This window comes from Carassius gibelio, chromosome B22 (genome assembly GCF_023724105.1).
Source record: "Carassius gibelio isolate Cgi1373 ecotype wild population from Czech Republic chromosome B22, carGib1.2-hapl.c, whole genome shotgun sequence".
Taxonomy (NCBI): Eukaryota; Metazoa; Chordata; class Actinopteri; order Cypriniformes; family Cyprinidae; genus Carassius; species Carassius gibelio.
Window position 1 is genome coordinate 33,822,900 of NC_068417.1, and position 12,469 is coordinate 33,835,368.

Sequence of the window (12,469 nt, forward strand, 5' to 3'; positions counted from 1 at the left end):
AATTCTACTGATTACAGATCCTGCCAAACATGAGGAAAGATTCAATCGATTCATAAAAAAAAAAAAAATGCAACATAATGGTTTGTTTACAAATTGACCGTCCCTACAAACTTCTGACACTTTTTTAAGGAGCATGAAACAATCATGAGGTTATTTTGCTGACATACCATTAAGTAACTACAATTACTCTTCATGTCAGGCTACACTTTACCGTCTAATTTGTGCCTTAAAAGGTGCCCTAGTTTCAGTAATTGGCTTCACCCAATAATGAAGGAGACATCTTGAATTAATCTTCTTTCCTTAGGGCACATCACACATTGTTTTGCAAGACATTTGTGTGAAAAGTGTCTCAGAGACAAAACATCCCCACCGTTAAGAGACAATTGTGTTATTTACATATTCATTTACTTGAGAGGTGAGCTACTTGTTTGGGGAAACACTGCAAATTGATGGGTTGAAGCCATCTCAAGCAATCAACTTTGTATTGTAGAGATGAATGAGCTAAGCATTTCAAATATTTCTCAGTGAATAAAACTTGTTTTTAAAAAATATAATCTGTAAACACTGACGAAACTGACGAGTTGTTATTAGTACAACCAAAATAAGTCTTAACAACATTTCTGTTTACTTATGCACTGACTTCTTTGAGTTTTTCAGGACTTTATCTTCAAAGACTTCTTGTTTATTGTTTTGTCTGACTCACCCGCTTCTCTGGAAATCTGCATGAAGGCCTCGACTCCTTTCTCACCGTAGCTTCCCTCCGAGGCCACTGTAGACACGTAGTTCCACCCCATCAGTTTCACTATGTCCACCATGGCTTGCGCCTGGAAGGAGTCAGGAGGTACGACACGAGAGAAGAAATCGTATCGACGGTCATCACTCAGCTCTGGAGCGGTGGAGGCGTAGCTGATCTGCGGAATCTGAAACCAGGTGAAAAGAAGGCGGTTAGATTCACTGTCGCTGTGGTTGCTAAACTGAGTTGGCCCAATTTTTATTTCCGTCAGCTCTTATAATGGAAAATGATGGAGTATTTCCTGCTGTGATTCCGTATTGAATGTCAATTACTCAAACTTTCATAGGCAATTGTATCTTCCGGCTGTCTTTTTGACACAGTCAAAATATGAATGCTGGACTTCTGTGGGTTTTTGAAATGAAACTTAAATCAAGTGGAAATTGAGACAAGGCTTTGCTGATTTTGGATCTCTCTACTGGCACAAGTGATTCTAGTAACACTATGGATTTTTTTTTTTCCTAAAAACTTGACCACAATGTATTTTTTCTTAAATGTAAGGTTTTTGAGTGTCACTGTAATTTGTGTGTTCAATGTTGAGCTGGATTGAAATTTTTGGTAATACAAAAGTTGGTAGCAATTTGACTTGAAATCCTTATGTATAATGCATATATTAAAGAAAATTATGGTTACAATTATTTATGGAAAGATATAATGCATAACATTATTAACATATTACTTCGAATATCATTCAAAATGTATTGTAAACAAAGTAAAAATTAATTAAAAAAATTGCAGATTCCTTGTGACGTGAAATTGGCCGTTTGTTACATGTTTTAAAGCATTATACTTCCTAAAGGTGTAACACTGAATAAATACATTATAATAAATAATAGTATAATATATATAGAGAAAGGAAGAACATGCGAATGTGCATTACAGCAAAATAGATGCATTTGTATTTATAATGCATTATATGTAAAGGTTAGTGTGTCACCAAAATGTTTACTTAACAAAACATGACAATTATTTTCACATACAAATGTAAAATAAAATAAAATTTAAACCCATTTAAGCTGATGCAAAAATTAGACCTGTATCTCCATGTTTACACAAATGTAAAATCTTATTGACAACACAGATTAAAATGATGATTCTTCCAGTTGAAAAAAAAAATAAAATAAATAAATAAATAAATAATAATAATAATAATAATAATAACAGAAATTCCATTAATACTGAAACATATTAAATCCAATCAAAATACAGTATCTATATTTTTAGTAATGTCACCCAACTTTAATCGTGCCTGACTATATGGTAAAGCAGAAAGACCAATCTGCTTCAGTTTTGCTAAAGCATAATCAAATTTGGTGTTCGGCAGATATCAGAAACAAACAGAAATATACTTGCATATCACCCACCAGCTGTCGGTGCAAGCCACAGCGTCACATTTATCATCTTGGACAAGCTGCATAATATACTCATCGTTTTTTCAGTTACGTAATGAAATCGCAAGTGCCGCATTTAAGTCATTCACCTCAGAAGAGGTCATGCTGAGAATTTACACAAACACTAAAACGATCACTTAACATCGTTTAGAATAAAATCACAACGCATATACTCCCATCTCTTTCTAATGTACAGTTAAGGATGACTTCAACTCTGAAATTTGATGATTCAACCTCTCGAAAATGATGAACTATATCTTGGAACAAAGCTTGTTATGAAGTTATGAAAATGTCCTTGGCTGAGGCAACAGACCCCAGATGATCATTAATGACGGCCAACAAATTCAGGCTATTTTCCAGCGTGTTCAATAACACTTGCTTTGAGTCAAATTTTAGTATTAAGGGGGACCTGAATATGTAAATGTCTTCACACAATTTCAGATAAACTAATCTGTGGCAGCTCTCGGTAGCAAGCTAACAATATCCCGTATTATCCACCAAAGCCCAGGCATGTTTTCTATTTTCTGACAGATGCTTTGTCACATCTCTGTTGCGTCTTGCACTCAAATTCTGAGCAATTCACTGTTTATTTATTATCAAGGCATGCAAAAGCACGTTGTGCCCAGGCTTCATGTGACATTTTTCTCGGTTTACTCAGTAAATACAGTAAAGTAACCTTGAAATGACCCTCAAAAGTCTAGTGAACAAAAAGAAAACATTATATTTTCTTATATTTTTCAAATACATATCTGGGGGAAAAACACAACATAACAATACGAAAGACTTTATATGGAAAAGTCAATGGGACACTTGGAGAGGGGAAACAAAAACTAAACAGACTTGCAACTGGTGGGTGGATTGAGAAAATGAACTGGCGATTCATAATGATTATGGATCAAGGAACTTTGTTAAAAAGGTGACTTTGCTAATATTCAGTTAAATCAGCTACTAGTAGCACTATATAGCTACTAGTAGACACAAACACCATTCTAAAGGTCAATGCTCCAGTGGGCATCTAAGAAACTGAACATATCCTTTGAAAACATCTAAATGAGTTTGACTTAACTTGCGCTCAGGGTTTTCTTTGCAATTTTCTTCATGCTTTTTCTCCATTTGACACAGGTCTGGGATTACTTGATCTTTGACCAAGTCGGGCCAGATTAATTCTTCTCAAAGTTAATTCCCTCCTCTGAAGAGGGCTTCCTGCTCGACAGCTAACAAATTTTAGCCAAACGCTGTTTTTTTCAATTAGCCTTTTGATCTTGCTTGATTTAATGGTGTGCTAAGCTTTTCCATTAAATCATTTGGCAAGTAGAAAAACATATAAGGGACAGAAACATGGGGGTGGACGTGAGAACTGTGCGCTTTTTAGAGAAAAACACCAGCGTATTTATTGATACATAAGATGAAAACAACTTTGAAACCAGAATCCCTTATCATTGCATTGAAAGGTCGGTGCTGTATTGAACAATGGGTTTCCCTAAAAACTATTTTGCAAGCTGTCAGTTTCTTTGCTAATTCTTTCTCCTGGCATGCAACTATATTGGCTCTCACAGATGGTTTCTTTCGCCTACAGCAAGATTTGTCTATAGCCGTACCTTGAGGAGTCAGAAGGAACCGATCTCAAAACCAGCTTGAAGTGAGGCCTACAGTTTTTGAAAGCAAAACCCTTCCAAGGTCCTCCATCTTTCTCTCACAGTCTTGTCTCTCACAGACACACAAATAATATCAAGGCCCTGGATCGTAGCCTTAGCCCTTGTAAGCTGTCAACTGTGTATTTATGCGTCTGTGTGGATGACAGGAAGGGCTGTGATGAACATTGTTCGGCTTAGGGATGGCGCCCCATTATCGGACTCCATTATCTTGTCTATCAGTGTGACTGATCTGAAGGTGGCGGATACTGTGTCCACAGAATCCAGGGGCCTGTCTTGTGTCAAGTCAGGAGGTGTAAGAATAAGGTGTCCTGTCAGGCTATCCGTCAGGTGAAGGTGTCTTTTATTCAGCCACACAAACAGAGCCCGGAGAATTTTGTGGAATCTTGCGGCCTTCTCATTCTGAAGTGATTACTTGTGTCACGGTAAAAATTGGTGCCTAAAGCTGGATTGCCAGTGTGACGATAAGATAATTCTGGGACTGAGAAACTTGGAGGCATGTTTAACTGATGCATTTTGCTTCAATTGTCCCTCCCAAACGAGGAAAAAAGACAGGGCCAAGATTGCACATTCTGTTTACTCAATTTATGCCAAAGCAGGCTTGCGTCTACAAAATCCATTTTGTTTTCAAGACACTTGAGTCTTATTATCGCACCTAAATAGCTTCATACCATCTTGCGCCTCACACTCCGTGCTTATCTTCTAGTGTGATTCTCCTTTTTGAATTACGATCAAACCCCTCTGAAAGTACTCAGTCCATAAATAAAGGTGCTGCGCTATCTGTATTTGAAGAACCATATTGAGAGTAGCTTCTTCAAATAAATGTCTGGACCAAGCCACCAGAAGCTGAGCAGCATCCCTTTACACCATAATTTTGTCTTTTTTTATTTAGTATTGCTATCAATTTTATCTATAGCTTCCTTGCGAGCTAGTAAACACCTCTCCAGGGTTGTCACACATCCAAACACACATCCTCATAAGTCAACATTTGGCGTTCAAAACAACCTGAAGGGTTTTTTTTTTCCACCTGCCAGTGCGTAATGTGGTCATGACCCTGGAATGCTCTGCCTGGGCCAAAGACAGATGAGTTTCAGGATAATAGATCTGCCTTATGAACGCTGGGGGTCATTTTTTGCATCCACTCGAAAGGTCAGGTCTGTTGACAGTGCTCATAAAAAGAAACAGACGAGGTATTTGACAATGGACTGACCCGGCATTGATCGGAGGTGGAGTGCTTCTACCTGAGTGAAATGGAGAATCACTGCAGACCTAGTCTACAGCATTGGACGCGTGACATGGTGAATGGCATTTCCAGTGACATTTTCTCCAACTCCATTTTCCACCCAACATGAGCAGAGCTGGTGACATTAACTTTTATGGAGGTTGAGAACTTTTGGAGTAGCACCATTAGAAGGATGAATTTGTAACTTTACAGAGATGAGGATTAGATGCAATTTCGTTCCAAACTTGTGACTTTCTTCCGGTGAGTATGAAAGAACATTGGTCAGTTCTTTGTCATTTTGACAAATGGTCGCGTTAGTCTTTCCAGTGATTTTTTACAGCTTGACAGGATATATACTTTCATTGTATGAAAAAAGTGTAGCAGGAACCTTCTTCAGAACTCCTCATTTTATATTCAGTGGAATAATTTATACTGGTTGGAATGACTTGAGGTTGTGTAAATGTTTTTGGGATTGAGTAAATTTCCAGACAAAATTTGTTGATTTTTGTTGAATGCAAATGTTAAACGTGTCTGGTTTTCAATTTCTGATTTAGGAGACACATTCACTTTTTTTTTTTTTTTTACGAACATATTTTTGTCTTGTCTCGTCTGACGAAATTAACACTATTTCACACAAGAAATGTACCAACTGGCCTGAGGCCGACAAACAGACCCCACTGAAAGCCGGGGATTACCTGCATACGCCTGAACTTTAATCGCTTCAATCCCAAGCCAGCTCAACTCTTTACCCTTAATTAGAAGGACTAGATAAATCACAGAGGAACACTTGGACTTCTAAAGGCTGGGGGAAGAGAACAGCCTTGACCATCATGTACCGCAGCTGTGCCTCGTGACTCAGGTCTCTGACAAATGTGTATGTCAACAAATCTTGGATTAAAACAACGAACGTAAGTAACATGCCACATGCTGGCATCTCTAATGTTCTAAAATGTGACACAAGGACCCCGAAAGAGTCAAGCTGGGGAAATCAAATTAGTATGCGGTGAGTGCCGTTGATGTGAAGTTCATTTGCCTGGTTCTTATTGGCGGCGGATTTTAATCAGTCTGACCCGCTGCATGGAGGTGCAGCAAATCACTGATTTCATTACAAGTGCTCATTCTTTCACGCTTGCTGCTGATTGTTGGCTGAAAGAATAGCAGTGCGGTTTCAATTCCTTGACACGTTTTATTCGCCATGGACAATGGCGCATGGCATTCCCTGGGGTGAAATAGAGGGGAGCGAAACAATGTCAATAATCACTACAGTGAAAATAATTTAGCTGAAGAATGCTTAGAGTAGACATTCAGTCGACCCTCTGGAAGACCTAAAGAATTTATTTTCCGGCCTTTGCTAAGGTTAACGTTGTTGCACTAACTCTCTTACAGGGAGTTAATCCTACAAAGCTCACTCGAATGGCATGATTTATCACATGAGTGTGCTGTCGTGGAGTAGATTATTTCAGTTTAATCAGGTGGTTTAATTTGTCTGTTCTACACGTCTTGGGAAACCAGCAAAGAGATCCGCAAGTAAATTTGGAGAAAACCGTCATTGTTTAACAGCATCCTAAAGAATAATCCTTTGTCTCACCAACAGAGAGACTAAAAGAGTGTCTCAACCCCTACATCTTGTAATAAAGAGTCCATTGTGGATGTGGATATCGAACGGTGCCACAGGGGAAAAAGATTAACAATTAGGTCTAAAAGAAAGGTATGAATATTTCCCTAATTAAAGGCCACAGTACAACAAGCTACAACAGTGCTACTGTGTGTGTTTTTGTCAAGTAAGCAATGTGCCATAAGATATGTTAGCCGTTTTGCTAACTTTCACACAACTTGGCCAGGCTTAACTTCCTCTCCAAAAAAATCCTTTAAAGACATGGAAAATCCACTATCAGCAAAACCCGAACACTCAAAATGACTGACGCCTCAAATTTCTCTGATTGGCTAAACAACAGTGCCTAGAGAACAGATTCACTTTTGCTGCATATAGAGTTTTAGGGTTATCACTGGAATGTTGTGGTTTTTCAGAACAACTGTCTGTCAGGTACTGATAGTAGGGACGTTGTCCTCGTACTACTTAATAAAAATAACAATAATAAATATGTAAACTCCTCTTAAATGCTCCAGTAAGAATAATATGCTGGTTATGTAGTTATATACTGGATAGTCTTAACTACAGCAGCATGTTCTTGAATTTTGTGACAACTTGATCATGAAAAGCCTCCAAGCCAGACTAGCCTATAAAACCTCAAACAACCATTCACTTTCAAACATCAAAGACTCCCACTGCTAGAAACCAAAACCACATAAACTGAGCAAACTCCATACACCATATCCTAATACCACTGCTGAGCCCTACACAAACACGCTCAGATCCTACTGCATGAGGAAAACGTACATTTCCCACTAAAACGTTGTTTACTAGCTCACAGCATTTGTTTACTGGGAGCTAATTCAATTTTCACAGTATATCCAGGTATTAATTATGGATTTATTTTGCAATTAGGAAGCATGATTAGTCACAGTTCATTGACATTTCAGAAAAACTGAGGATAAATTGGGCATGGTTGGTAGAAAATGTTAAAATCTTTTTTGGCACAACAACATTGAAAATGTGTTGGATGTACAGGTGCACTTTGTAGACATTTTCTAACTGTAAGACTAGAAAATCCCTGTATGTGTAGCCTGATTAATAACCATTTATTCAATAGATATTTAGGCAATTCATTCATTCCAGAGTCAATTATTTTGGTAGTGTTGGGTCCAAATCCACCTTTTCATGTCTGTCTCGAATCCATTTTTTTTAACCAATTGAATTTGTGTGAGCGATGTTTATTATAGTCTTTATTTTATTATTATTTTATATTGCGACATAGTCATTTTTAATCTTTTATGTTGCACATGACATGGTTTTGTCTGTCCTCTAAAAAAACAAAACAAAATGTCAGAGGGCAAGTTAATTCATTCAATTGCAGTCTGAGGGCAAAGTCCAACTTCCTATTTTTTCTTTTATAACCACATGGACTTCGGTTAAAAATCTAGTCAGATAAAAAAAGTTTTCACCCACTGCTCTGCTGCTGAATCCTCAAACTTTAAGCATTGACAATTCCAGTAGAAACCGCCTCAAGCGCTGCGGAAAATTGTTGCTTCTGGTGTAGGCACAGCAAGTATCAGAGAGACAGTGGGAAATGGCCATGAAAAACAAAACTACAACTTAAGCCATTGTAGAAATTTCGGGATACTGTGGCCCATTTAACAGTATTTATGTAGGGAACTGTTAAATAAGCAATAAGCTTTATGTTGTGTCCACATTTAGAGTTGTAATAGTCTTTTTGTACCAAATGTATGCAACCAGGCACAGTAATAGTAATTGGCACCAAGTAGAGCATCTAAATCCCAAAGCTTTTAAAAACAGCACCGCCGTTACAAACAAGAGAATACGGCTTAAAATATCTCTTGCCGACTTTTTCAAATTGAGATCCTGTTCCATTTAGCAGGTAAGAATGGCTTACTCTGTATTTTATCAGCTGGGGATTCCAGGACCATGCAAATGACTATTTCTAGTTAGTTTGCTTTGTTCCTTGTTTTGCAATCTGTGAACCAGGAATGCATTGTGGCTTAAAATAAATCGCCCATCCCATCCCTAACATACATACTCATGCACAGACAAAGCTTCAACTACAAAGATCCTGAAAACCCAAAGCACCAGACCCACAAACATGAATGTTGCAGTTGTTTGTGCAGAGAGGTTTAAAGGATTTTTTGGATCCTGATACTATATCTGTGAAACTCTTACATTTTGTAGAGTATGAGTATATCACAAACTTGATACCATAAAATTTTAGTAAACGCACCCATTAGTTACTGGGTTCTTTTTTTATAAAAAAAACCTAAATGCATCAACTTAAGGAAATAAACTAGCTTATGAATGCAATTTCCGTAGATTTTCTCAATTTGTAAAAAAAAACATACTTTGATTTCCCGCTTACAGGAAGTCCTAAATGAAACATTTCCTGTTTTCTTTCTCATAAACTGGCTTCAGCAGCCAAATCGCATCTGAATGCAGTGCAGGCCGTTCGCTTCAAACAGAATCCTTGACTCTTTCATCTTGTGTGTGCTGCAACTATACCCTGCAGAGGCCTGCAAACAAATCAGCCTCAAGCTGCAGTTGTGGGTTGATAGTAGATGCCACACAATATCCACCGAACTACATTTTGTTGTAATTAATTTGGGACAGAGAAGTGTGCCATTGAAATGGAGCGTCATTCCCTGGGGTAGAGGGACTGTGGAATTGGGTAAGGGCTGATGTGTCCGTCTTTACCCTTTCGAGTGAAAAGAAAAATGCCTTTGAGCTCATGAGGCCAGTGAGTGCAATACCTGAGTCTCATCTGGCGAGCATCGATGAAGCTAAACCTCTTACCCACAGGACAACTATGTAATTGGATCACAGTGTTGTAAGTTCTACTGTCATATTACAGCAGGGTCCCTCAAATCTTGTCCTGGAGGGCCAATGCGTTGCAGAGTTTAGCTCCAACCCTGATCAAACTCAACTACCTGTGATTTTCTAACGATCCTGAAGACATTGATTAGCATGCTCCGGTGTGTTTGATTAGGGTTAGAGCTAAACACTGTGGGAAAGTGGATCTTCTGGGCTAGATTTGAGGATCCCTGTATGACAGTGTGTAAGATTAAACCTGTTGACACCTCTTCAAAACGAGTGTAAAGCTTGCAAGATCAGGCCGGGAAAAGTAACTACCTAAATATTTAAGTAATTTATAATATATTACTATATTAATGTATTTATTTTTCCAATTAGTTTTATTGTCAGTGCTAAATTCACTCATAGTTGGTTACTGTCATTAGAACCATGTACGAAGTACCAATTAAATCTTATTTTAATGCTTCTCTACAGACAAGACTAAATAGAGTATTATTGCTATGTACAAAAATATACACTTGCAGAAATAACAAAAATAAATATAGTATTTATTAATATTTAGAATTAGTTTTTATTCGTATGTGTTCAGTATTAATTTTAGCTTGAACATTTAGTCATTTTAACCTGATGGTGATCATCTTGCAATTAGTTTTCATGTATTTTCAATATTAATTGTATTTTATAAATATGAGTAAAATATTTACTTGGTGTAAATGTCATTAGAAACAAATGTCTATCTTCTTTTTTTGAAAATTTTTGAATGAAATGTTACATTTGGTCAATTGTAACTAGGTTCAAGGTAATTATAGTCCAATTATGGACACGGTAAGTAACAGTTATTTTATGTATTAAAAATACAATACTTTTTATAATAAGCCCAGTGAGAGTCTTAATTCTTGGCTTTCTGAATACAGTTGAACCCACAACATTGTCATAAATGCAATTGACACATAGTTATAGTCTCAGTTTCCAATTTTCTTCACATTCATGTAAAGATGTACTGTGGAGTGACTGTAAAGTAGCACTGCTAAATTAAAAGTCTGAATCTGATGGAGGGCAAAACTTTGATAACAGACAGGCTGTTTCTCTCTGAGAGGGACACATTTCTATTGCCAGTGGAGAGAGAGACAGCTGGTCCTGTCACTGAGCCCGGCCATCCTGCAGTAGGTGGTAAAACTCCGGAGAGGAATATATTTTCCAGCTCAGGCTAATTACTGAGCCTGCATGCTCTCATCGGACTGTGAATGACATTGATGCAGAAGACATTTAGTTTTATTTCAATTTAATGTTCTGTTCGTGAGTTTAAATACACATGAAGTGGGTAAACTAGTTTATTTCTACACTATTGTGAATAGTAAGTCTCACAGACAGTCCTGCTGCTAATTACGATGATATTATAAAGATGAAAATTGTAAAATAGTTTTAAGGCACACAAAGCCTATCAAGAAAATGTCTATATTTAATAACAAAAAAATAAATTATTAAATAAAGGCTATTATATATTGCATAAACTAAATTAAGTCATTAGTGACTTTCATAATTTTAGAATTTCTAGTATGAGCGTAGTGGACTAGCATTAGTATTAGTACTAATTTAGTACCAGTACAGTGGTAAAAGACCACTATCAGAAGATCTAGCTCTGCTCACCACCGTTGAAGACGCCCCTGCAGCGAGGATTCCCTGTGGCCATGCAGCGCTTAGAGCAAGACCGAGAGCAAATTTCCTAAATAGCAAATTTCAGTGTGCATTGTTGCATCGCGCTGCGAGTATGGCTCGTGAAAGGAGCCCTGTGATGCAATGTTTGTATAAGTATAGTTGTATAGAAAAATAATCCCTGCCCCAATTTAGTAGAAGTATTGTTATAGTGTTCTAGCACTTGTATTAGTACTAGAAAACTAGTAACTAGTACAAACTAGTACAGTACGAATACCAGCCAGCTATAATATTCTAGCAGTAGCATTACTGCAGTGTTAAAATTGGTATATTAGTATACCACACGTATTATCACCCTACTAGTATTATTACACTGTTCTAGCACTTGCATTAGTACAATACTAATATCAGTAGCTATGCTATTCTTGCATTAGCATTAGTGTAGTGCTAGTATATGTATAGTAGTATAGCACTAGTATTATTACCTTACTAGTATTAATATTATTATTATTATATAATAGAATTGTCATTATAGTGATCCAGCAGCAGTATTAATATTACTATTAGTATATTACTGCAGAACATAGTTGACTAGCAATAGGGCTGCACGATTAACTGAAATACAATCGACATTGTGAATCAACAGAAGCTGCGATTTTCATGCGTATCTTTCAGAGAAGCACGGTTATGTGATCAGCAGTAAATGTCAATCCGAAGGCCAGAGGGCATTCTCACACTGAAAATCCAAATATGCCCTGTAGAAGAAACCCAAGAAAATCACTGCAACTGAATAAAACAGAATTGATTCAACGTGACTAATAAACACACCACTACAACAATATATGGTTTATCTGAGTTCTTCTTGTAAATATACTTTATTTTAATATAAAATAATAACAATAAAGTGCCGTTATCACCGCTTAGAATACTATGAAATATGTTGCGTGTCTTATTCTGTGTAAGAAGTCACATCATCTATCAGAAAGATTTATTTTAAACACTCGACTGATGTTATGAAGTGAATTTGGTGTAAAAACAGATTATTAAATGTGTCATTTTCACGTGCTCTCAGATGGAACAACATTTACTACTTAGAGCCATAGTTCACTGAGAATCTATGCAAACAGCTGTCATTATCGTGAAAGATTTCATAATCGTGCAATAAAATCTATTTTTTTTTGCGTAACTTGTCAGTGAATTGTGGCTCTTTGTAGTAAATGCTGCTCCATCTGAAAGCAGGTGATGATTTACTGCTGATTACAGGAACCAGCTTTACTAACAAAATGCGCATGACAATAGCATTCGATTAATCGTGCAGCCCTA

General features: G+C 37.1%; 1 protein-coding gene across 2 annotated transcripts in view; it reads right to left on the bottom strand.

Annotated features, from left to right (window-relative positions):
* Window positions 1-12,469, bottom strand: part of LOC127988290 (metabotropic glutamate receptor 7) — a 192,440-nt gene that overhangs the window by 142,814 nt on the left and 37,157 nt on the right. For both annotated transcript variants that reach the window (XM_052590951.1, XM_052590950.1), the window contains exon 2: window positions 704-920. In XM_052590951.1, coding sequence (XP_052446911.1) covers window positions 704-920 — 217 coding nt within the window. The remainder of the gene's footprint in view (window positions 1-703; window positions 921-12,469) is intronic.